The following is a 24,887-nucleotide window of genomic DNA, read 5'->3' as shown; positions in this document are numbered from 1 at the left end:
TGTATTATGGATACCTATAAGAAACGCTTGTGATTAGGAGAATGGACGTATGTTTTCATATGCAAATGATACTGTCAACTCTGAAGCTGACCTGACCGAAGCCATTTTGAAGTTTCAGTGTTGCCAGACTGGAGCTGAGGGATAGGGAGCGGGGAATAGAGACAGTTGGGGTTTTGTAGCCAAAACAAAATACTTTGTCCTGGGAACCAAGAACATTCTCACACCTGGTCAGAGAGGCGGAGTGACGTTACCAGGCAACTGGACGGCACCTTGATTGGACCATGTGACTGATGTTTGGGAAAGGGAAAAAACTTTTACTTCTAATTAGGTGAAAACCACAGGAACCTTCAGAGTCGGTTTTTACCAGAACTTTGCCAATATGATACATCCAATAAAACTATTCTTTGAGGAATCTACCTGCCTCGGAGTTTTGTTTGATATGGGTGTACTACTTTGAACCCTGGCAGATACAAAGAAGTTCATTGAGATAGTCTGGTTTATGGAAAGAGTAAATAAGGATCCAATCACAAACATAAAGGGAGGTGAATATGTTGAGAGGAAGGGAAATACCAACAAAATCATGACTTGACAGAAATGACGAGAAACTGAACATGAGACGTGAGAAAATAAACAAAAGGCAATGGATATGATACAAAGAAAACTAATTTGCAAGGACAGAAAGATATGGAGAGAAACGGCAAAAGGACATGTAGTAAATGCAGTGGTAGATTTAACTGCACTTTCTTTTTTCTTATCTAATTTCTTAGCTTATTATTTCTTCACTCCATTTTGGGGCTAGAGAAAACAGTGGTTCTTCTAAAAGCAACTATGTGACAATTTATCTGTTATTTAGTCTTTGTACAAAAGAAAAAGAAACTGTGCAAAAGCTTACCCCTTTAGGTTTTGCCGCAATTCATCAAAATTTAATTTGCCTCCACAATGACGCAGACTCTCTGAAATGTCATCGACTGGTGTTTTTTTCAATTTCAATTTCACCATGGCTTTGGTGTATCCCTGAAAAAGGAGAGTGATATATTCCTTATGTGGATATAATTGTTAGGCAAGCAATGCAATGAAGTGCCTTGAGGTTTCCAACAGAAGTGAGTGGCTTACCAATTGCAGGCTTGCATAGTGTAAATGAGGTGATTTTTTTCCCCATTTTCTAGCCATATGGGTGGTTTTTGCTTTGATAAACTAAATCTCCCTTTTCAGGCAATGTATTACCTCATAGTTACCCTGCAAGATGTTTACCAAGAAGTGGATCCATTTCTATAGCGTTTGTTGATTTAGAAGTATTTGTTAAAGTAACTGATTTACTTATCCTTAAAATTTCTAAATCCCCAGCCAACTAAGGAATTCTGGGAATTGAATTCCACACATCTTAAAGTTAACAAGTTTGAAAAACATTGTTATAAATCATATCCAGACTCTATTATATATAGGTATGATAGCTGATTGTCAGATGAGGTTCTGGTAACAGCAGATTGTGCCAGGAAGATATTCCCAACTCTTTCATTTTAAAATATTTGAATAAAAAGATAAATATTTTTCCTCCCCACATCCCAGTAGCAGATAGAAACAACCCACTTATCATCTTATTCATTTAAATTTCTTAGACCAATTATCTTGATCAGGGCGTTACTCCAATTTAGTCAAAAACTGAATTATAATCAGTTTGTTAAAACAGATCAAACAAGTAGATAAACTGTTCTATGATGGACACCAGACATCACAAGCCCCGATTTTAATAAAGTCAACACTAAACACTAATGAGTCCCCCCTCAGCCCTGAAAGCCGGCTGCATGATCTTGGGCCAGTCACCAGGAGACTGTGAGTTCTAGACCAGCCTTAGCCATGAAAGCCAGCTGGCCAGTCACTCTCTCACTAAGTCACCTCACAGGATTGTTGTTGAGGGAAAATAGAAGGAAGAAGATGTGTTGGATACATTTGCCCCCTTGAGTCATTTGTGAAAATAATAAAAGTGGGATATAAATAAATGAATAAATAAATAAATGTGAAATTATTTGTGAAAATCCAGTGTTAAACAATCCAAGAATGAGATTACCTTCTTAATAAGATCTGAAAGTTCCATTTCCGATTTCTGCTGTATCATATCAGTTTTGACTTCTGAATATGTGTCGTTGATTATGGCCAAAAACATGTTCTGTTTAAGAAAAGCATTTTAGAAATGTTTTTTTTAAAAAAAACAAAAACAAAAATGCTGAGTTCCTGTTTTTAAGGATCCCAGTACAAAAAAAGTAATTTTTCAATATTTCTAGCAATTAGGATTGGCAACTGCAAATATTAAACAATGTTTTTTTGGTCCTTTTAAGTTGATTTTGTATAGTTTAGCAGAGTGGTCATTAGAAAAAAACAAAAATTAAGCCATTTATGTGGCATGTGGACAATGCAAGGGGAAATATAGCAGAGCATCCACCCTTAAGTTTCATTCATTTTGATATGAAAAATAGACATTAGATTGCCACTTGTATTAATGCCTATTCATATCTTCAGAAGATGAAACAGCTTCACCGCTTGCTAGCACAGGACACCTGCCGGCATTCCATGTATGCCCGATGTGAACCATGAGTTTTGATTTTGACAGGCACTTGGCAGGTTATCAGACCGAGATGGAATGGGACAACTCGCCACAGCCAACTTGCCACAACCACAATTCACCATAGGACAACTCACCGTGGGCAACTTACCATGGGACAACTAGGCACAGGACAATTCAACAATTCGATTTAATTATTTAAATCGATTTAATTATTTAAATTATTTATTTTACTTTTTGTCCCTCCTTTGGCAGCCTTTCTTTCATGATTCTATTCTATCATTTCTTCGATATTAGTGTAATTCTTGTTCCGTGGCGAACTGTCCCATGTCAAATTGGCCACAGTGAGTTGGCCACAGCAAGTTGGACATGGCAAGCTATCCTAGTCCCGACAGAGAAGCAGAGGAATCTACACCTTTTTGATTTGATGTATGTGAAACCTGCCCACTTTTTAGTATAGTAATGCAATAGTGAGATTCTCCCATTGCCAGTGTAAGGATTTGGAAGCTGCATGCTTCTGGTGAGATTTAGTCATTTTTTTTTTGTGTTCTTCTGGTACACAGATACATAGCATAAAACCAGTATTAGCTGTACTGAAAAATAATAATGCAAAATAAACTTTGAAACATTTGAAAAGACGACCAGCGACAAAAATGTCAAGGATCAAAAAAAGTTACATACCAAAAGAATGAAGAGCATAAAGAATACAAATGAAGTGAAATAAATGGGTCCTAGGATCCTGTTAGCTTCTTCAACCTCTGTAAAGTCAAAATCTCCCAGCAGGATGCGGAACTGAGTAAAGCTTTGAAGAGAATAACACACTAAAGTTTAGCCAACAGTTAAGGCACTGTGCGGAACTGGAATTTTCTTTACCAATTAATTAACTTTCATCTTTCAGTTTGTTTCCAGTGCAAAATCAGGTGTTTGAATGCATTCTATAGCTGAGAGGCTGAAGTAAGCTGAATACAACGGAAAGAGAGTATTGAAGAAACGTGTGCTAAAAACCAACAAACGGGTTCAAGAATGAATGGGTGAAAGCGGATGGAATTCACGATGGTCCGGAATGGAGGAAATTCATTGAGATTTTGTGTGATCACAGAAAACGAGGACCATACTGGAAAAATAAATATATGAAGGAACAGTGAAAGGGTTAAGAAGGATAGGAAGCCCAAGCAAGAAAGCTATTGTTGGATGGATTCCGTAAGATGCTGATGAAGACATAGTTTAAGGAACAAAGGTTGAAATATTGTAGGTATTTAATGAAAACAAAGATAATTTGCAAATATACAATTCCGTCATTTTCATTTTTATATCTCCTGTCTTTTAATTTCTCTGGTTTCTACAGCTAGTCCTTGACTTACAACAGTTCATTTAGTGACTGTTCAAAGTTACAATGGCACTGAAAAAACTGACTTACGACTGTTTTTTCCACACTTACGGCCATTGCAGTATTCCCTTGGTCAGGTGATCAAAATTCAGATGCTTGGCAACTGGTTTGTATTTATGACGGTTGCAGTGTCCCAAAGTCATGTGATCAACTTTTCTGTCTTTCTGACAAGTAAAGCTAAATAGGGGAAGCCAGATTCACTTAACAATTATGTTACTAACTTAACAACTTTAGTGATTCACTTAGCAATTGTGACAAGAAAGGTCGTAAAATGAGGCAAAACTCTCCTAACAAATGTTTCACTTAGTAACAGAAATTTTGGGCTTAATTGTGGTTGGAAGGCAAGAGCTACCTATATTTCTTACTCCCCCCCCCTTCTCAGTATGATGTTTCCTTTGGAAGGAAACGGTGTAATTAGGATGTGTACTTCTTCTTCCTAGCATTATTCCTGCTACAGTCCACTTGTTGGCAAAGCCATCCTCATTTGGCTCGACTCAAGTCATCTTCAGGAGGGGTGCTCACATGTCATGTGATTTGGATGTATATATGTAAGAAAAATCCCCAAGCTAATCAGACAAAATGTTAACCGTCTGTAAGACATTTACTAATTCACTAACAGCTTTAGAAACACAATAGTTTACATTTCAACTTTAATTTTGTGTGTTCCTGATTAGATAGCTTTGTTGTTATAGAAATGGCTATATTATTATGTAAAAGTAAAAAAGTTGAGGTTTGATGGTATTATTTTATTTGACTGCAGCAAAAGGAGTCAACACCTTTTTTTTTCTTTTTTCCCTTTGCCCTACACTTTTTCCTTCCCCTTTCCTTCTTTTATTTTCCCACTATTTTCTTTTGTAGTTTATATTATAAATTAAAAATAATGATGTTTAAAAAAAGCTATGGCATGCTGTAGGGTGCCCAGGTCTACTATGTGAACTGTGCCAATTATCAGCAGACTTTAGGGTATAATTCAGGTTTCTGGTTATCATCAACTAAGCTCTTATGGCCTAGGATGGTTATCTGAGGAACCCATTACTTCTGCCCTTCTCATAACTCGAAACAGAGTGGGCATTCGTTATGTCCCATCTTTTAAGTAATGCCTTGTAATGGAGCCAAGGAAGGGTGATTTTTCTGTCCTGTGCCTATCTTCTGGGACACATATAGTTTATTACAGGTAGTCCTTGACTTACAACCACAACTGAGCCCAAAATTTCTGTTGCTGAGTGAAGCAGTTGTGAAACGAATTTGCCCCATTTCTTGCCATGGTTGTTAAGTGAATCACTGCAGTTATTACATTAGTAACTGTTGTTAAGTGAAACTGGCTTCCCCATTGACTTTGCTGATCAGAAGGTTGCAAAAGTGGATCACATGACCCTGGGACAACGCAACCCTCATAAACATGAGCCAATTGCCAAGCATCACGTGACCATGGAGATGCTGCCACGGTTGTAAATGTGAAAAATGGTCATAAGTCACTTTTTTCAATGCTGTTGTAACTTTGAACAGTCACTAAATGAACTTTTGTAAGTTGGGGGCTACCTGTATGTTCTTATTTTCTCCAGTTTAATGAACTATGATAGTGTTTTGAATTTATTCATCAACCTTAATTGTTGAGTTGGACAGCTATTATAACATACACATAAACAAAGAAGTTTCATTCTACTTACACGCTATCCTGGAAGGTACTGAAATCATTAACTTGTGTCCCAAAGACAAGATAAGCAAGCTGAGCATAGGCTAAGAAGATAATGAAAAACATAATTGCAAAGCCAAGAACATCTTTGGCACATCTTGACATGGTTGTTGACAACTGGTTCATGGTTCGGTTGAAGCTGATAAATTTGAAAAGCTGATAAAAGAAGAGAATATGGTTTAAAACAAGGAGCAAACAGTAGCTGAAAGAATTGGGCTACCGACTAGAAAGAATTGCAGTGAACAAATTCCATACCAAATAGTTTAGTAGGCTATTTTAATCTTATATATTACAATTTATATGGAAACAACATCTTAAATATTAAGAACCGTTATGTCAAGGACTATCCCAAAGATTGCTTTCTTGGCAGCTCAAAAAATATACAAAGTAAATAAATACAATAAATAAATACAATAAATGGTGATCTTATTTTCACTTTTGGTGGTCATTTGTCTGTCTTGATGCTTGGATGTTTTCACCTCAAACTCTGAATGTACTATCTCAGTAATATATTATTAGAAGAGAACAAAAAAGAAACTCAATCTTGGGGACAGAATATATTGTAAATATCAATTATAGCAGAAATACTTTGTATTTGATATCATATTAAGTTGCACAAGGTATGTAAAACAGGGGTGGGGCTTTGATTGTATGATGTAATGAACAATGAGAATAACCTAGAAGAGGAAGAGGAAGAGCTACAGCCCTGGCAATGATTCAAGTAGGAATGGAATTTGAGATTATGTCTCAAACTTTACTCTTTTTAGTTCTTTTTAGGAGACAGGCAAAATTCAGCCTTTTGAGGTAGATCAGACATGGACGCCAAAGTCATGAATACTGAAAGTACAGGTAGTTCTCAACTTATGTCCACAATTGGACTGTAACTCTGAACGGTCACTAAATGAGCTGTTGTAAGTCGAGGATTACTTATAATTAATTATAGGATTACAGTAACAGAATTTCGTAATTCTGAATGTGCCTCTCCCCTCCCAGCCTTTTTCCTAGAGAGAACTGGAGAGGGTCTGAGATACTTTCTCAAATTCCATTTCTACTCCGGACTCAGATTTCCCTTATCTGATTTTGCCTTGGCTGCAGCTCTTCCTCTTCTTCCTCAGAACCCATCCCACAAGTTAATGCTGCCATCTTTGATCCTCCTCCTCGCTCCTGGATTGGAGAGAGCATGTAGTTCATTCCTTTCACGGCTCTCTCTCTCTCTCCCCGACCTCCATCAATGACTCGGACAACTTTGTTGCTTTTTTTGTTTTGATTTGGGAAGGGCAAAATGGTTGCCTTAAGCCCTGTAGAAACTTGTCTACTGTATTTCATGTCTTAAATACTCCACACAACTGTATCCTGGCCTGGTCATCTTGGAAGGCAAACTCTGTTCAGTGAACAAATTCAGGATGATGGAAGCTTTGCATTACTATATATGTGATTTGCATGACACAAGAAAGAGAAATGCTTTAGAACTTAAACAGTTATCCTACCTATTATTCTTTTGCAAGGCTAAAAGGTCTTCAATGCCCTTTAATTTTGCTTTTACCAAAATAAAACCTAAGAATGTGATTTAGTATGTCTCAAAGCAAATCAATTGTAAGCCATTTTCAATTTCAGCAAATTTTATTGTTAAATTTCTGCTGCGTAAGATGAAAGTGTACTGTGATGGGGGCTTAATTGTTTTTTTTCCCCTCACAAACCATGATTTATCACAGCATGTGAACTGAGCCAAAAATATTTCTTTAGGCAGAAATATTTTTAGGAGCTCCTTTTTAATTCTCTATGCAACAACACAACGCTCATTCATAGCATGAATTGTCACACACTTAATGACTAAGTTGTACTATTAATCCTACAATTATGGCAAAAACTAAATTGGATTGAGCTTTCTGCTCCTTTTTAGGAAAAACTCTTTTTAGTAAACCAAAGCTTTTAAAATAATATTTATATGCCATGTCAGGCGGCTGTAAAAAAAACACCCTTAATTGCAAGGATTTTATTTATTGAAGTACATTGAGGGGCTTCTAAAATGTTCTGTGTTCCTGACTTTTAGAGTAGATACACATTTAAAAAAGCAAAAGAGAAACAGACCTTGAATACAAATTGGATGTCCCCACTCCCAAATTATAAATATTTAGTTTTTCAAAAGAAAAAAAAAACAATGTTCTTATAAAGTGTCCTTTTTACTTGAATTATCTCAGTAAAATTCAAATTACCTTTATCCAGACGAAAAACATGGTAACAGCTGCAACATTGTTGAACTGGGTTTGCCAGTACGCTAAAGGTTCAAAATTGGGGAAGCTATTTTGATCTTCCAGCAGTTTCTTCAGTAGCTTATCCACAGTAGATATTTGATAGATATTCAATCCAATAGCTGCCAATGATAGCTAAGAATAGAAAAACAGGGGAAAAAAACACAACACAAAATTTAGTGGACTAACTTTACCGTTCCTGCATTATATTGTAATCCTGTCACTGTAGACAACTGTTCTTTTAATTTCTAGTTAACACATGGTACCACCAGAAGAAAATATTTTGGGTATCTTTAGTACTGTAAGAAGATATAGAGAGTATTGAGGAAACATTATTGGAAAGAGATTGAAAAAGATTGTCCACACAGTTGAATACCATTCTGAAATGTATGGCCCATCCCGCCGGTCCTTTCATAATGTCTTGAAAACACAGGTTTATGTTCATGCCTGGAGCCCATCTTAGAGAACCGTCTCCTGATTGTATGTATGATGGATTAAGATGATGCCTGATTCACATTTATTTTTGTTTTAAGTCCCAAAGGTGCTGAAGAAGTTTCTTGGATGAGAAGCGAAACGTCTTCAAAGAAAAACCAGAAAGTCCAGTTGTCTTTTGAAAAAGCACCTTTGGGACAACCATGACCTGCATGATGGAGAAGCTCCATAGACATTTTGTTTTAAGTGTTTTTATCTGTTTATTGTAAGCTTCCGAGTATCACATAGAAGTCAAATGGGCAGCTACATAAAGAAAGTAGATAAATACAGTATAAAGTGCTTTGCAGTATAAGCATCTGTCTTCCTGTTCCATTGCTATGGCTACTGATTCATCAAACATGAGAAGCATGCTCTTTATTTCAAACTAGCCAATAACTCGGCATTTTCCGGGTATTTATTTATCCCAATCCTGTATTAGACAGGAAAATTCTGTAGTTGGGACTCACACCATTGTACTGTCTATAAAGCAGTAGATGTAGTAGCTCTATCTCTCTTATTCTTTAGTCAGGCCTCATGCTGTTGTACTGTCTCTGAAGTTCTAGACGTAGTAGCTCTTTGACGCCTCTGAGGTTCTAGATGTAGTAGCTCTCTTGTGCAGCATTGCAAGTCAGAGGGAGCCCCCTTGCGGAGGGAGTACTATGAAGCTGTTACCAAGGCAACAGTAGCCGTTTTAAGGCATACACCCCCAGGGATGTTAGGGGTGTCTTAAACCCCTCCTCCCAGTATTAGTTTCCAGAGGGTAAGTCATCTGTGCACCAAGTTTGATTGAAAATTGCTCAAGGCGTTCCAGAGTTATGCTGGAACATACACACACACATCCATTTTTATATATATAATAAAGAAAGAAAGATAGATTTTTTTTTTCTAGCAGCATCGGGAAGGAAGGCATCTCTAACAGTTATGGTATAGAAAGGACAAACAAGGAAGCATCTCTTTGTTGATTAGACACTTGAGAGCTGGCAACTCCTTACAAAGTTTCAGGAATATTTTAAATTGGTCAGTATTTAAATGGGTGAGCTTCAGAGGTGGTATTCAGCAGGTTCTGACCAGTTCTGAAGAACTGGTAGTGGAAATTTTGAGTAGTTCAGAGAACCGGCAAATACACCTCTGACTGGCCCCGCCCCAAACTATTCTCAGCCTCCTGAGTCCCAGCTGATTGGCTGGGTCTTCTTTTGTTACCCTGCACAGGAGAATGGACCTGGAAATCAGGTTAGTGCGGTGGAATGGGGATTTTACAGTAACCTTCCCCTGCCCCGCAAACCAAGTCATGCCCACCAAGCCACACACACAGAACCGGTAGTAAAAAAAATCGAATCCCATCACTGGTTTACTTACCGTGATAATGAGAACATCGAGACAGTTCCAAAGACTCCTAAAATAGAACAACCGGTGAATGTGAATTTCCAGGATTTCTTCCACCACATAATAAATAACGAAGAGGCAAAACATGATTTCACAAGCCGCCAAGAAGAAGTCAAAAGTGGAAATATAGTGGATTAACTTCACTGGCTGGAATTGCCAGGATGTCAGGAGGCCTCCAGTGGGTGGGAATTCCACCAATAACCTGCATTTAAAAATAAAAGTCATACATTATTCTTTTGTTGCTCAGCTGATATTAAAGATCTATATCTGACAAGGGTGGACAATTAAGATGTCAAAGTTGTAAGTAAAAATACCTATGGAAGTCCTATGCTTTAACTATTTTATTAAAATATTTTAATTAAAATTGTTTTTAGCGTCTTACAAAATATTCTTTTTTATCATTTGCAAGTATTAGCTAATTTCACTTATGCCCACTAACCTATGTTTGAAATAAATATATAGGATATTTATTTAATGACTGTCAGTTTTTGTGTGGGAGTTAAGGCTCCAAACTACAAACTGGGAGACCCTGAATCTTAATCCTGTGTTAAGCATGAAGCCAGCTGGGTGATCTTGGGCCCAGTTTGGCTGGGCATTCAGAGGAAGACCCAGGGCCACCGCCTCTTCATCCTAGGGCATGCAGGGAGGAATGGAGAAGGGAGCAACGTGGCTTATGGGAGAGAAAAGGGCCCTAATCTCTTTCATTAGTTGCAGCTGGGAGAACAGGATATAAGAAGAGCATTTGCACACAACACCTTGCTGGAAGCAAACCATGCATTATCTTTGTCAGGCTTATCTGGGTTTTGGCATCCTCCCAACTGTGTGTCTTTCATTATCTTTTGGAAGTCTGCAATTTATTATCCTGGCCTGTCGTGTTAATTACTTCAGCGTAGTTTGTGTTGGGTTTTTTTTATTTCTAATTTATCTGTACTTTGAGTTCGGACTGCATTTCTTCCCTTTGTAGACTGTTTTTGGGAAGAGTTTGATCTACAGCTGAGGATAACTGGACATTGGGGGCCAAGTTGGAGGTATTAAAGGGAATTTATCTACTCTTGTGACTTTGTTACATCACAGACTGCCTGTAATGAACCTTTTACCTATATGCTAATTATTCTTATTAAAAATACCCCAAATCTCCAATGTTAATTGTAGTCTTGCGAGAGAAAAACACACTATGGGTAGAGCGGCCTTCCTGTTGAATACAATGGAGATGACATCTACATGCACCAGACTGTGGCTTACAAATCAAGAGGTCAGTTAATGGTCAGTTAATGGTCAAACATTCCAGGCTCACCTGACAATGCAAAAGAGGTTGATATTTGCATTGTAGACTGAAAAGTCAATAAATACCGCCCTTGTGCCTCTGTCAAGCCACAAGTTTTTCTTAAGGCCAGCAATCAAGGCAGAAGTGTCTTCTTTACTTTTCGAGAGATCCTGGTAATAGCCAGACCCACTGTACGTAGCAATCAAACCCCAGTGGCTGCTCCCATTCAAGTCTTTTTCCTCGGTATACGTCCAACTGAAACACAACATTAGAATCATGAGTATTACTAGAACCATAATTCTCCATTACTGCAATCTTGAACACTTATGAAACAAAATTATCTCTATGCATTTTTTTCTTTAGAATTAAAACGTGATGGCAAATATCCTTTGAATCTGGAATATACATTGAATATTTTCTCTAGTAGGTAGGGTGACAGCAATAGGATAGTAATTTGCAGAGGCTGTCTCCAGAATAGTTTATTGGCTCTCTCAGTACCACTGAAAAGCATGAGCATCCTTGGTATAAAATTGGATTATTAGTTGCTCATGTGGCATACCCTATTATTGTAGTCCAACATCAGAAATGGAGTACTGTCCTATTGGTAGAGCACACCTATAGTATGGGTAACTTAAAGGCTGATAATGTCCTCTATACCTCCTCTATTTTATTGAAAAGCATTATGAAGTCTTGATCAATAAAAGTTTCATAGCTGGCTCATCTGGTAAGCATATAGAGGTTTGGGCTCTAGAATGTAAGAATAATAAAATGAATGAATGAATAAATGAATGAATGAATGAATAAATCAATAAAAATAAATGAAGTTGTTATCTAATGTTATGGAACTGTATTGTTGTTTAAAGGCCTTAGAGAAGGGGTATCAAACTCAAGGCCCAGGGGCCGAATCCGGCCCACCGGGTGCTTAGATCTGGCCCATGAGGCCGCCCTGGAAACAGCAAAGGACCGGCCCATGGTGCCTCTGCCAGCAAAAACAGAGCTTGGGAGAACCCTCCCAAGCTCAATTTTCACTGGCAGGTGGTTGCAGGAGGCCGTCACAGCCCAAAATAAAACTCAGGAGCCCATTTTCATTGGCAGAGCTCTTGGGCCACCACAGGTGCCCCTGACACAAATCACGTCAAGCTGGCTATGACCCCCCCTGCCCCCCGAAGTCAAACACAAGCATGATGCGACCCTCAATGAAATCAAGTTTGACATTCCTGCCTTAGAATCTTTAAATTCTGGTTAAATAGCTGTGAGATTAAGATATCTCTGTATATCAGGGGCTGGCTGGCTCAGGAATTCTGGGAATTGAAGTAGAGTTGCCATAGTTACCCACGCCTGGTCTATATGAATGTGAAGAAATACATACGCTGTGCCATTCCGGAGCCCAAACGGAGCAGTGTCCTCATTAGTCACTGAGTAAACATCATAACAGTCTTTTATTTCATCTTTTAAATCTTCAGGAATCGAACATGAGGCATTCCTCACTTTCAGCTGCCGGATACGAGGCACTCCTAAGAGCAGATTCTCGTGGTAGATAAAACTTCTGTTTTCTGCTACTGTTTTATTATTGTACCACATCTCCCAGTACAGTCCATCCAACAACGGACCCTCAGTGAACTGAAAGATTAAGTGAAATGTTTTCGATTGAGGGTCAGCGATGCAGTGCCTCTGGTACGACTTGCTGGACTCTACTGAATTCCAGCCATTAAATGTTTTTTTAAAAAATGAATTATTTTAAATTCATGTTAAACTAATATGAATTGCCTTGAGGATCATTGTCTCCTCACATAAGATTTCTTGCCATTTGGCCATTTAATTTAATTTTTAAATATCACTTTTATCATTCACACACACACACACACACACACACACACACACACACTCTCTCTCTCTCTCTCTCTCTCTCTCTCACACACACACACAATCTATCCATACATACAGACATTCATTGATGCTCTCATTGTGTCAAATCATGTGACAGTGTTAACTGAAAAGACTGTTTACCTATTTTATATACTAGCAAATAATTTCCTCTGTTCATAATATAGCAATCTAAAAAATATAAAACATTTATTAAAATTAAACTATAGATGATCCCTAACAATGTTTATCCAAATCCTTTTCACTACTATTGTGCACAAGTGGAATCTGAACCATTTTATGTTATACCATGAATCAGGTCATGTCTATCCATATAACTGTTCACAAAGCAAACCTATGTGTAACTACTTAGAAATGTCTTTCTTTTTCTTTTTTGGTAATATGTTAAGTCTGTGTGATGTGCATATAGCTTAAAGATATCAGGAATCACATTTCCATTAGTACCTTCCAGAAGTCTTCCATTGTAGACAAAGATCTGAAATTGGTCTTCTCCACCTTCGATACTGGTGTGTCGAGAAAGAGCTGGGACATTACTTTTGTGTAGTAATAAATGTTAGAATTCACCATTCCATAAGATACTGTAGACATGAATTTGGAAATAAGTATTTCAGGTAGGAATTTATTAATCATCATCTTCATTTGTAACAGGTAAGTGTAAAGTAATATTTTCTTCTTTGCTATATTATCAAGAATTATCTCACATGGAGCTCTTTAGGATAAACCTGGATACTAGAGAGTGTCTATGTTTAATGCTAAATGCACGAGAAGTAGGTCATTCCCCACATATTATATATGAATTTTCCTTGTTTATTTGAAAAATAAAGGGTTTTTTTGTATTGTTTTCATCAAATCCATTTTTCCCCAGAAACACATGTGTTCAAAGAAGCCAGGACAATGGGAAACTCGTAACGTTCTAAAATAATAAGATGGATTGATGTATATGTATATTTGTTGTTTAATTTCTTCTTCTTTTATTTGCTGGTTAAATGCTGCAATAAAATTGGATTGAAACTGAAATTATCCCGATTCAGTTTCTGAAGAAAATGCACCCTGAAGGCAGTCCTCTTATCCAATCATTAGGGCTTGGACTAGTTTCTAATACTGTGTTTCTCCAACAATACGACCTCCCCCAATAGGAAAACCCAGCATGTTTTCTAGGCATAAAATGAAATTAAGCCCCTCCCCCCAAATTTAGGCCTATTTTAAAACATGCAAAATGGGGGGAAGGGCGGGGGGACTTGCCGTTAGGAGCACCTCACGGGCAGCAATTCCTTACCACCAGCTGCTCCTAATGGGCGATCATGGCAGAGCACAGAGAGCTCCCTACTCCTGCCAAGCACCCTTGCTGCAGACCCAAGACCTTCAGCGCCCGACGCTGTTGATTTCCCTTCTGCCCATGCCGCCGCCGCGTTTGGAGCTGCCACTTCCACGTTTGGAGCACCACTGCTGTTTGGAGCACCGCTGCTGTTTGGAGCTGCCGCTTCTGCATTTGGAGCTGCCGCGCGTTGGAGCTGCCGCTTATGCGCGCTTGGAACACCACTGCTGTTTGGAGTTGCCATGTCCGCATTTGGAGCTGCCGCCGCGTTTGGAGCTGCCACTTCCACGTTTGGAGCACTGCCGCTGTTTGGAGCACCACCGCCATTTGGAGCGCCGCCGCCACTCCAAACACGACGGCAGCTCCAAACGCGGAAGTGGCAGCTCCAAATGTGATGGCAGTGCTCCAAATGGTGACGGCACTCCAAATGGCAGCAGCACTCCAAACACGAAAGCAGCAGCTACAAACGTGGCAGCAGAATGGGCAGAAGGGAAAGCAATAGTGGCGGGTGCCAAAGGTCTTGGGTCTGCAGCAAAGGTGTTTGGTGGGAGTAAGGAGCTCTCTGTGCTTCGCCATGATCACCCGTTAGGAGCGGCTGGTGGAGAGGCTGCCCACGGGGCGCTCTAGATGAGGATGCAAGGGCTGGAATTAAGTCACCCCTGAAAAGACGGCCTAGCCGTCTTTTCAGGGCTCAAAAAAATATAAGACCCGGCCTTATTTTATGAGAAACATGGTACTAAACCTATTTGTTTATATTCAGTACTTGAAAAAGGCAAAAGCAAAAACTTAAGAAAGATACACGCATTTCTAATTTATTTGTTTTGGTATACAGAAAAGCAGTGAAATTAGTTTACTTAGTGAAGCACTTAACTGTAGCTACATTCAGTTAATTGCCTGTCCAATTATACTCTCTAGCAGAAATAAAACTGCAGGAGACTGCATTGCAGACAAAAGCAGAGCTCTTCCAATATTTTATGTATCCCAAACATGTTCTAAGAACCAGTTTGTTGTGCTTGTTATAACCACCAAGCTAGACATGGAAAGACTGTGAGTTCTAACCCTGCCTTAGGCATGAAGCTTGCTGGGGGATTTTGGATCAGTTATTCCCTCTCAACTCTTGGAAGAACAAAATGGCAAATTAGTTTTAAAAACATTACCAAGGATTTGTGCATGTAATTGTCAAGAGTCAATATTGACTCAGTGACAAAAAAACCCACATAATTAAAGAGAGAATAGCTCTTTTAATATCATCAATACATGCAACTCATCATGCTTTTGAATTATGTGGAGTTAGCAGAAATGGCTAAATAGGCCATTTTGGTTAAAGGAAAGAATATAAGCACTCTTGTTTCCACATGGAGACTGCTTCTGAACTTGGCACTTGAAGTAGAAAAAAAAGTGAAACTTTGATTTGGGGTTTTACAGATTAGATTGATAAATTTTTATAGAAATGGCTAGTTTAAAGGATGATGGAAAAACAAAACGTTGTGGTTTGATGCTAATGCTTTTTTTTTTTACTGCAACAGAGGGAAGTAAATGTTTCTTCTTTTCTTTCCCCCGGTTCCTGCTCACTTTTTTCTCCCCCATACCCCCCTCCCCAACGGTGTCTTTCTATTTACCGTATTTATCGGCGTATAACACGCACAGGCGTATAACACGCATTCCCTTTAATATGCGGCGGGCGCAGCGTCACGATGCTGCGCCGCCGCTAGGCACTATTGGGAACGGGACATCGGCGTATAACACACATACATCATTTGCCCCCTATTTTCAGGGGGAAAAAGTGCGTGTTATACGCCGATAAATACGGTACTTTTGCATTTTATCTTATAATCTAATAAAAACGTTAAACTGGGAAAATTATGCTTTTGGAGTGCTGGAAATGACTCTTGGGAGTCCCTTGGACTGCAAAGGAGATCAAATAAGTCAATCCTAAAGGAAACGAACCCTGACTGTTCTTTGGAAGGATAGATGTTGAAGATGAAGCTCAAATTCTTTGGCCACCAAATGAGAAGACAGGACTCACTGGTAAAGACCCTGATGCTGGGAAAGATGGAAGGCAAAAGGAGAAGGAGACGGCAGGGGATGAGATGAATAGATAGTGTTACCAGTGCAGTGGTCATGAATTTGGGCAAATTCTGCGGGACAGCAGAGGACAGGGGAGCCTGGTGTGCCATGGTCCATGGGAGTCACGAAAAGTCAGACAATTTAGAGACTGAACAACAACATCATCATGTTGGTTTTGTGATGAAAAGAAGGCCACAATCTTCCTCTATTGTTAATAAAGGTTGCACTTGTAGTATTGAATATTTTATATTTCTACATTTATTGATAAGATATTGTTCCGCAAATTAATCATTTTTAAAAATAATAATAGAATTGATGTATTCATGGCTGCTGATTTTGTAAAATCTCAGACTATACATTTATTCTTTTTATTTTTAAATTATAGACTGAAATTGTAATATACTTTTAGAACTATCAAAATTGTTTCTTAAGACTATTTCCCCTAGCTCTTGAATCAATCTACAGCAATACGAGCAGGTTTTGGACATTATTATAGCGTATATGAATTAGCAGTTTTCAGAATATCAAATTTGACTGGATTAGCAATAATCATGGCCTTGAATGAAGGAATATTTCAGAATCTATTTCATCATACATTAAATATCACTCTACCATCACATTAAAATATTAGCAAAGACTACTTACAGATTGATAGGACCACAAGAAAAATCAAATATGTTATTAGCTCACGCAAAACACTTTTCAAGTATTTCTCTCGAGTTGTACTTTCTTCCATGAGCCGAGTACCCCACAGACCTTAAAAAGAGTAACCAGGAATCCATAAGAAATATGATGTATTGATACATTAAAGACATCTGTATAAACTAGTAATGGTTTGCTGTTATTTAGTCTGATGTATAAGCTTGGACATTTATTTCTACCTTACAAGATTAATACAAGACTTATGATATATTATTTCAATAAGTTATACCTACTGACCAGAACAACAAGAAAAAGAATTAGACAGGGATAAAAGATTAGCAATAGCACTTATACTTATATACTGCTTCACAGTGCTTTACAGCCTACTCTAAATGGTTTACAGAGTCAGGCTGTTTCCCCCAACAATCTGGGTCCTCATTTTACCCAGCTTGGAAGGATGGCAGGCTGAGTCAACCTTGAGCCTGGTGAGATTTGAATTGCCAAACTGTAGGCAGCCGGCAATCAGAAGTAGCCTGCAGTACTGCATTCTAACCACTACGCCACCACGGCTCTTAAAATTGCCACCTAACATGTGATAGTTAACATGATTACAGGTAGTTCTCGACTTACAACCATTTGTTTAGTGACTATTTGAAGTTATAGCGGCGCTCAAAAAAATAACTTATGACCACTTTTCATATTTACCACCATTGTAGCATCCCTGTGGCCACATGACCAAAATTCGGACGCTTGGCAACTGGTTCATATTTATGACGGTTGAAGTATCCTGGGGTTATTTGCAACCTTCTGACAAGCAAAGTCAATGGGGAAGCCGATTCATTTAACAACCATGTAATTAACTTAACAACTACAGGATTCACTTAACAATTGTAGCAAGAATGGTTGTAAAATGGGCCAAGATTCACTTAACAACTGTCTTGCTTAGCAAAGCACTTTTGGGCTCAGTGTGGTTACAAGTTTGTATATCATTTGCACCAATATTACATCACTGCAGTTGTAAGTACTAGCAAGATCGTTCAAGCAGAAGAACAGTAACCACTGATAAGACTAACCAAGTTAGAATGGCAAACCTTGGCCAGCAAAATGCACCTTGTACAATTTTTATTGGAAGATATGGAATAGCTTTTGTAAGCAAAATAAAATGTGAGAAACACATATACAAATTTAGTGGAACACACGTGATTCTAGGTAAGAAGAAGTAAGTTTATCTCTGTCTTATTAGCAGTTAACAATTTTTCTCTCAAGGTCCACACAGTACCAATGGCAACAGCATATACATGCAATGCTGGTGCACTATTTACAAACATTGCTAAACTGATGTTTTAAAAAGCATTACTCCACTAAAGCAGTTTATTGCAAAGGTTCTTCTATGACGTGCTCTGTAAGAAATCATCAAAAAGGATTTAAAGATTTTAAACACCCCAGATAGGCCAAAAGAGTTACTCAGCCTCTTTTGGAAGCCAGCCAGACTAGAAGGCTCAAAATGTATGTAACAGTAGCAAAGTAACAAAAAGAACTATAAAGTTATACATTGTTGAAAGTCCACAGAAGCTTGGCTCCTCTCCATCAGTTCATTAAACTTTTTACAAAGCTGATTAAAATGCAGTCCTCTTTCAACTGACACCAGGATGCAGAAAGCAAGAAATTATAATTACTTACATATATACATACATACATACATACATACATACGTACATAATTACATAATTAGAATTTATAAAATGCATTTGCATGCTATTTTGCATCCCATTTGCCAGAGAAACAAAAGATAAATTGCAAAAGATAAATTGACAGAGTTTTGTAGAAGTTTGCATTACTTAGTACCAATTATAGTACTGCCCACTTGAATAATAGAAGAAAAATTAGGACAGTGAAGATATTTTTTGCTCTCAACTTCCACCAATTCTGGCTAATGGTGAAAGATTGTAATCCAAAATTTCTAGAGAGTATCAGATTGCCAACCTTCACTCTTAAGGATCAGGGATTTCTTAGTATCTGAACAGATGTCCCAAGTTATAGTGCAAATGAAAGTACTCTTTTCCACTTTTTAAAAAGCAAGCTATGTTAAACCATATCACTTTTGAATTAGACCAGGGATGTCAAACTCAAGGCCTGGGGGCTGAACCTGGACTGCAAGGTACTTAGATCTGGCCCACGGGGCCATCCTGGAAACAGTGAGGGACCGGCCTGCAGTGCTTCTGCCAGCAAAAACAGAGCCCTCCTGAGCTCCGTTTTCACTGGCAGAGGGATGCAAGAGGCCGTCCCAGCAGAAAACAGAGAATGGGAATCCATTTTGCTGGCAGAGCACTCAGGCCACTACAGGCGCCCCGACATGAGTGACATTAAGTTGGCCACACCCACCCTGGCCCCTGAAGGTCAAACACAACCCTGATGCGGCCCTCAATGAAATGGAGTTTGACACCCCTGAATTAGACAGACAATGAAGATCAATCCCTGTAACAGTAGACCATAAAATAAGAACTGAATGATATATGCATCAAATCAGTTTTGTAGATCAAAACAGTAATTGTACAAAATGTGCTCATTTCATCATACCAAAGGCATGTTACTAAAAATAGCAGCATGAGCTATCCACAGAAGGAATTGCAATGGAAGAAAAAGGGTATAACTTAAGATATATCATGCCCAATAAGTAAGCTTGCGAATATAGCTTAGCTCTTTTTAGCTGTTAACATCTGTTTCAAATAATTATCACTTGTGGTTTTTTTAAAATTAACTTTTAAAGTATATGCTACCGTACTTGTAGCAGAACTTTCTATTTTCCGTTCTGTGAACTATCCTGCACATAACTAAGTTACAAACAAATAATATGTGAAAAGGGGTGGGTTACCAAAAAAACCTGTTTAGAGTATAAACTGAAAGTAGCTGTAATTACATGTGTATTTTTTACTTCTACAGATTAATATGGCTACTTTTCTGGAATTTGCAGCTCGTTAGACGGTTATCCTGAACTGGAACAAATGAGCAAAGGCTGGTTGGCCGAGCAACAGAAAGTTTGAAATATACTCTGAGTGGATTGGAGTTTGCAATGCTTGGCAAAAAAAAAAAAGTATTTTATTTCTGGAAAAAATAAGCACAGCTCTTAGACAGGCTTAAAAAAATGAGACAACCCATACATTTTGTGTGATGCCCAAAATAAAAGCCTCATATTTTTCTAGGACAGTTACAAATCTAGTTTTACTGAAGGGCTAAAACTTTTCCTTAAGACTTTTAATTTTGTAAACATTTTTGTTCCTATAGCTACCTCACTTTGCCTTGCTCAGGGCCTATAGCAGGGGTGTCAAACTGGTAGCCCACGGGCTAGATGTGTCAACGTGCAGGCCACACCTACCCCAGCTCTGAATGGGAAAAATGTCACATGACGGCAATGTGATGCAGCAAGTTTGTGACCCATGGCCTAGAGCTGTGATGGCGAACATATGGCACGCGTGCCACAGGAGGCACGCAGAGCCATTTGTGCCGGCATGCAAGCTGCAGGCAAACATACCTGACTGCGCACTGTCTTTTAAATTTAGATAGCCGGGGTTAGTATTCAGGAATATTTTAACTGTAATTAGTAAAACTAGACAATCAGTGAATCCTTGGGGTATTGTTTCAGAGATATTTCCTTACCAGGTTTCTCAATGCTTTCAACAGTGGCAGAGCTTCTAAGGCAGGGATGTCAAACTTGCGTCGTCATGTGACATATCGCAACTTTCCCCCCCCTTTGCTAAACCAGGCATGGGCGTGGCCAGCACGTGACACATCCGGCCCAAAGGCCACGAGTTTGACAGATGGTCCTCAATTTATGACCACAATTGAGCCCAAAATTTCTGCAGCTAAGTGAGACATTAAATGAGTTTTGCCTCATTTTACAACCTTTCTTGCCACAGTTGTTTAAACGAATCACTGCAGATGTTAAGTTAATAACATGGTTGTTAAATTGAATCTGGTTTCCCCATTGACTCTGCTTGTCAGGTGACAAAAAGTGATCACATGATCCCAGGATACTGCAAATATGAGTCAGTTACCAAGCATCTGAATTCTGATCATGTGACCACCAGGATGTTGCAGCGGTCGTAAGTTTGAAAAATGGTCATGAGCCACTTTTTTCAGTGCTGTGGTAACTTCGAACCGTCTCTAAACTCGGACCACACATTTTCTGAATAGTTTTTATCCCAGAGCTATAATTGCACTTAACAATGAATACCGAGCTGTTGGACAGTATTACTTGGTCTGTTGTGTGGATGCTTGTGTGTTTTTAGGATCCGGGGAATTTTGGTGGGTGGGGAGGTGTTTGGGGATTGTCATGTGTGTGTGTGCATGTTGAGTCTGGTCTCTGGGTGTTATGTGAATTTTGTTGTATGTATACTGCATATATACGTACAATGACAATAAAGAATTGAATTCAGTTCAGTTAAATCAAGGATTCCCTGAATTTGAGAAGTTTTTAAAAATTCAAGTAGATATTCAGAAATGAATCTGCCTTGAAAGTAGCCCCCATTACTCTGTAAATGTGTTACTGCTAAACATTAGCAGCTGACCACAGGAAATGCTTTGCAATATTTTGCATTTTCATAAAAGCTTTGTTAACAATGTTTATGCCATACAGTGCTTTATAAAATTTGCCAAATCTCAATTCCACAGGAGTCATGGCTTCCAGATTTTGGATGTGTTCTGTCTAGTAGCCCATTAAAGATATTTTGGTTGTAAAAGTTTTGTCTTATGATGCAGCATTTCACCCAGTTAAAGGCTATAGATACTGTAATTTTTGTCACGAGACCATCTGGAAATTCTTAAGTCCAAAATGAGAACATCTAGGCACATTATGTTTGGGGCTATAAAGAAAGCTCCAAACTTTTTATTCACAACTATTCTTTCTCAAATTAAAACACACACAGACCGCAATTTAAAGTCAACATCAAATCCATCTGAGGATATCACTTTGGAAAAAGCTGAGCCACCCACCAAAGAAATAAAATCCAGATAACAATTATTAAACTTCAAGTTAATAAATGAAAACAAAAGCACCTTGAAGTTCATGGAAGTACCAAAAATATACTGTAACCCCTTCCTCTTTGTAACTACCATTCAGTGCCTTTCAAGCCAGTACAGTTGTTTTGGTAAACATTATGGAAGTTGTTGGCCATTGTCTTCTGGAATCTTATCTTTCTTTCTTTCTTTCTTTCTTTCTTTCTTTCTTTCTTTCTTTCTTTCTTTCTTTCTTTCTTTCTTTCTTTCTTTCCTTCCTTCCTTCCTTCCTTCCTTCCTTCCTTCCTTCTTTCTTTCTTTCTTTCTTTCTTTCTTTTTTGAATTCTCAGTCTAACTAATCTACAACCCCAGGCTCTCCTGGTGGCCTCTCATCCTGCTTCACATTTCTTTTCTTTTTTTTTTTTTGAGCTTTGTTCTGCCCCTTTCGGATCCCAGGCCTCCTGGCAGCCACAGGTAGATTGAATGGGAAAACTCACCTCGGCCAACTTGCCTTCTGTTACAGCCAACTCGCCAAGGGACAATTCACCAAGGCAAATTTGCTGGGGGAAAACTTACAATCAACAATTCTATTTTATTCTTTTAAACCAGGGATCCCCAAACTTGGCAACTTTAAGACTTGTGGACTTCAATTCCCAGAATTCTGGAATTTGAAGTCCACAAGGCTTAAAAGTTGCCAAGTTTGAAGACCTCAGCTTTAAAACAATTAAAAGAAATATTTTAATTTTTGTCCCTTCCTTTTGCATCCTTTCTTTAAGGAGTCTATTTTAAGTAACGGTTCCTTAGATATTAAGTAACTTTTGTCCCGGGGAGAGTTGGATGCGGAGAGTACCTTCCCTGTCCTATTGTTTCTTTTGTCTCATACCTATCCATTTCATGTATTCATAAGCATGTTTATACTTATACCTGTTATCTAATAATCGCTTGACAAATAAATAAACAAACAAATAAACAAATAAAGTTGCCCAAGGCAGGTAGATGCACAGGTAAATGCATCAGCCAAAGGCTGCCCTTCCTTCCTTTCTTCCAGGCAAGGCACGGGAAGGGCGTCTTCCAGGGGCGGGGAGGCGAGGCTGAGCCAGGCGGCCGCTCACTCACCTCGCAGTCGGCTCGCCAGCCCTTTGGCCCAGGCGATCCGGTGCAGCGGGGGCTCCGCGGCCTCGCCGTTGCTCTCTTCGGGAGCGAAGCGCGCGGGCAGGCCGTCTCCCGCTCCTGCGCCCGCGGGGAAGGGATGGCCCCGCTCCCCTCCGTCTTCATCCTCCTCCTCCTCCTCCTCTTCCTCGCCCCTCCGCCTGCGCCGCCGTTGCCTCCCCTGCGCGGCGTCTCCGCTTCGAGCGCCGGGCCCGCCGGACGTCGGCGAGGCCGCTTCGCCCCGGCCCCACTCCACGTCCATCCTCAGCACCGGCCCGGCAACAGCCGTCGCCACCCTGGCCGGGTCTTCCTCCTCGGGCTCAAAAACCGGGTTGTCCCGGCTCCAGGCCTGCCTCGAGCAAGTGGAAAGCGGCGGCGAGGGCGAGCCAGAAGGCTGTCCGAGCTGCCCCAGCTCCACCTGCTCAAGGCCGCCCGGGGGACAAAGTCCAGCTCGGCCGCCGCCGCCGCCGCCCCCCGCGCCCGCCATTGTCCCCTTTGCAAGCCCCGCCGAGGAAACTGGGCGGGAAGTGAGCGCCCTTTTCTCTCCATCCCCGCCCACAGCGCCTCGGCAGCCAGGATGGCGGAACCAACGGTCTCCTCGGATGGGCGAAAGTGGAGAGAAGGTCCCGAGCTCAGCGGGCTTCCTTTGCGATGCAAGTGGGATCCCTGAGAAGATTTTCCCAGGAGTAAAATCTCCCCGAGTTTCCTTGGAGTGATTTCCAGGGATGGAATCTGATTTTTCCAGAGAGCGAGGGGGGATGCACGTCTGGAAGGATTCGGCCCTAAAGGCGGGCTTGGGGAGGCTGGATCTAGAGGGCTTAAGCCCTCCATGGGGTGACTGGAAGATCCAGTGGATTACCAGGGAGAAAGTGATGATTGGGACACAGTACAAGATAGTCCTCGAGGTCTAACCACAATTGAGCCCAACATTTATGTTGCTAAGTGAAACATTTGTTATGTGAGGTTTGCCTTGTAAAATCGACCTTTCTTGCCACAGGTGTTAAGTGAATCATTGTGTGCGTTAAATTAGTAACAACATGGTTGATAGGTGAATCTGGATTCCCAGTTGATTTTGCTTGCAGGAAGGTCACCAAAGGAGATCGCATTAACTCCCCCCTCTGCAACTGTCATGAATATGATAAACAGATAATCAGAGTTGGAAGGGACCTTGTAGGTCATCTAGTCCAACATCCTGCAGAATGACCCTACACCATTTCTGACCAATGGCAGTCCAATCTCTTCTTGAAAGCCTCCAGTAATGAAGCTCCCACAACTTCTGAAGGCAACTTCTTTTCCAGGGGTTGATTGTTCTCACTGTCAGAAAGTTTCTCCTTATATCCAGGTTGAATCTTTCCTTGTTCAGTTTCCATCCATTATTCCTTGTCTGGCCTACAGGGGCTTTAGAAAATAGCTTGACCCCCCTCCCCACTCCTCTCTGTGGCAGCCCCTCAAATATTGGAAGATTTCTCTCATGTCTCCCCTGGTCCTTCTCTTCACCAGACTAGCCAAGCCCAGTTCCTGTAACTGTGGGTGAGTTGCCAAGCATATGAATTTTGACCATGTGACCGTGGGGATGCTGCAATGGTCGTAAGTGTGAAAAACAGTCACAAGTCACTTTTTCCAGTGCTTTTTTTTTTAACTTCGAACAGTCATTAAACAAAAGATTGAAAATTGAGGACTACCTGTATTCTTTTCTGAAACAAAGCACTTACCTGACCTTGGCTGTGCTCCAAATGCTAAACATGATTGCCCTGATTAGAACTTAGCAAGAAAGATTTTATACCTACCTATAGCTATATGGCTATATAGCTATAGTTATCTATCACCTTATCTT

At 39.8% G+C, this 24,887-nt stretch overlaps 1 protein-coding gene across 2 annotated transcripts in view; it reads right to left on the bottom strand.

Moving 5' to 3' along the window:
* PKD2 (polycystin 2, transient receptor potential cation channel) overlaps nt 1–23,557 on the bottom strand; it is a 28,901-nt gene extending 5,344 nt beyond the window's left edge. For both annotated transcript variants that reach the window (XM_026698334.2, XM_026698335.2), the window contains exons 1-11: nt 23,021–23,557; nt 16,916–17,026; nt 13,333–13,466; nt 12,374–12,624; nt 11,035–11,259; nt 9,714–9,942; nt 7,851–8,021; nt 5,612–5,793; nt 3,239–3,359; nt 2,066–2,164; nt 893–1,014 (exon numbers count right to left, since the gene is read on the bottom strand). In XM_026698334.2, coding sequence (XP_026554119.2) covers nt 893–1,014; nt 2,066–2,164; nt 3,239–3,359; nt 5,612–5,793; nt 7,851–8,021; nt 9,714–9,942; nt 11,035–11,259; nt 12,374–12,624; nt 13,333–13,466; nt 16,916–17,026; nt 23,021–23,540 — 2,165 coding nt within the window. In that variant the 5' untranslated portion in view covers nt 23,541–23,557. The remainder of the gene's footprint in view (nt 1–892; nt 1,015–2,065; nt 2,165–3,238; nt 3,360–5,611; nt 5,794–7,850; nt 8,022–9,713; nt 9,943–11,034; nt 11,260–12,373; nt 12,625–13,332; nt 13,467–16,915; nt 17,027–23,020) is intronic.
* Nucleotides 23,558–24,887: the final 1,330 nt, after the last annotated feature.

Source organism: Pseudonaja textilis, chromosome 6, assembly GCF_049901715.1.
Source record: "Pseudonaja textilis isolate UNSWEBS1 chromosome 6, rPseTex1.2, whole genome shotgun sequence".
Lineage (NCBI taxonomy): Eukaryota > Metazoa > Chordata > Lepidosauria > Squamata > Elapidae > Pseudonaja > Pseudonaja textilis.
Note: the sequence above shows the minus strand (reverse complement) of the source record. Positions and strands in the feature narration are given on the sequence as shown.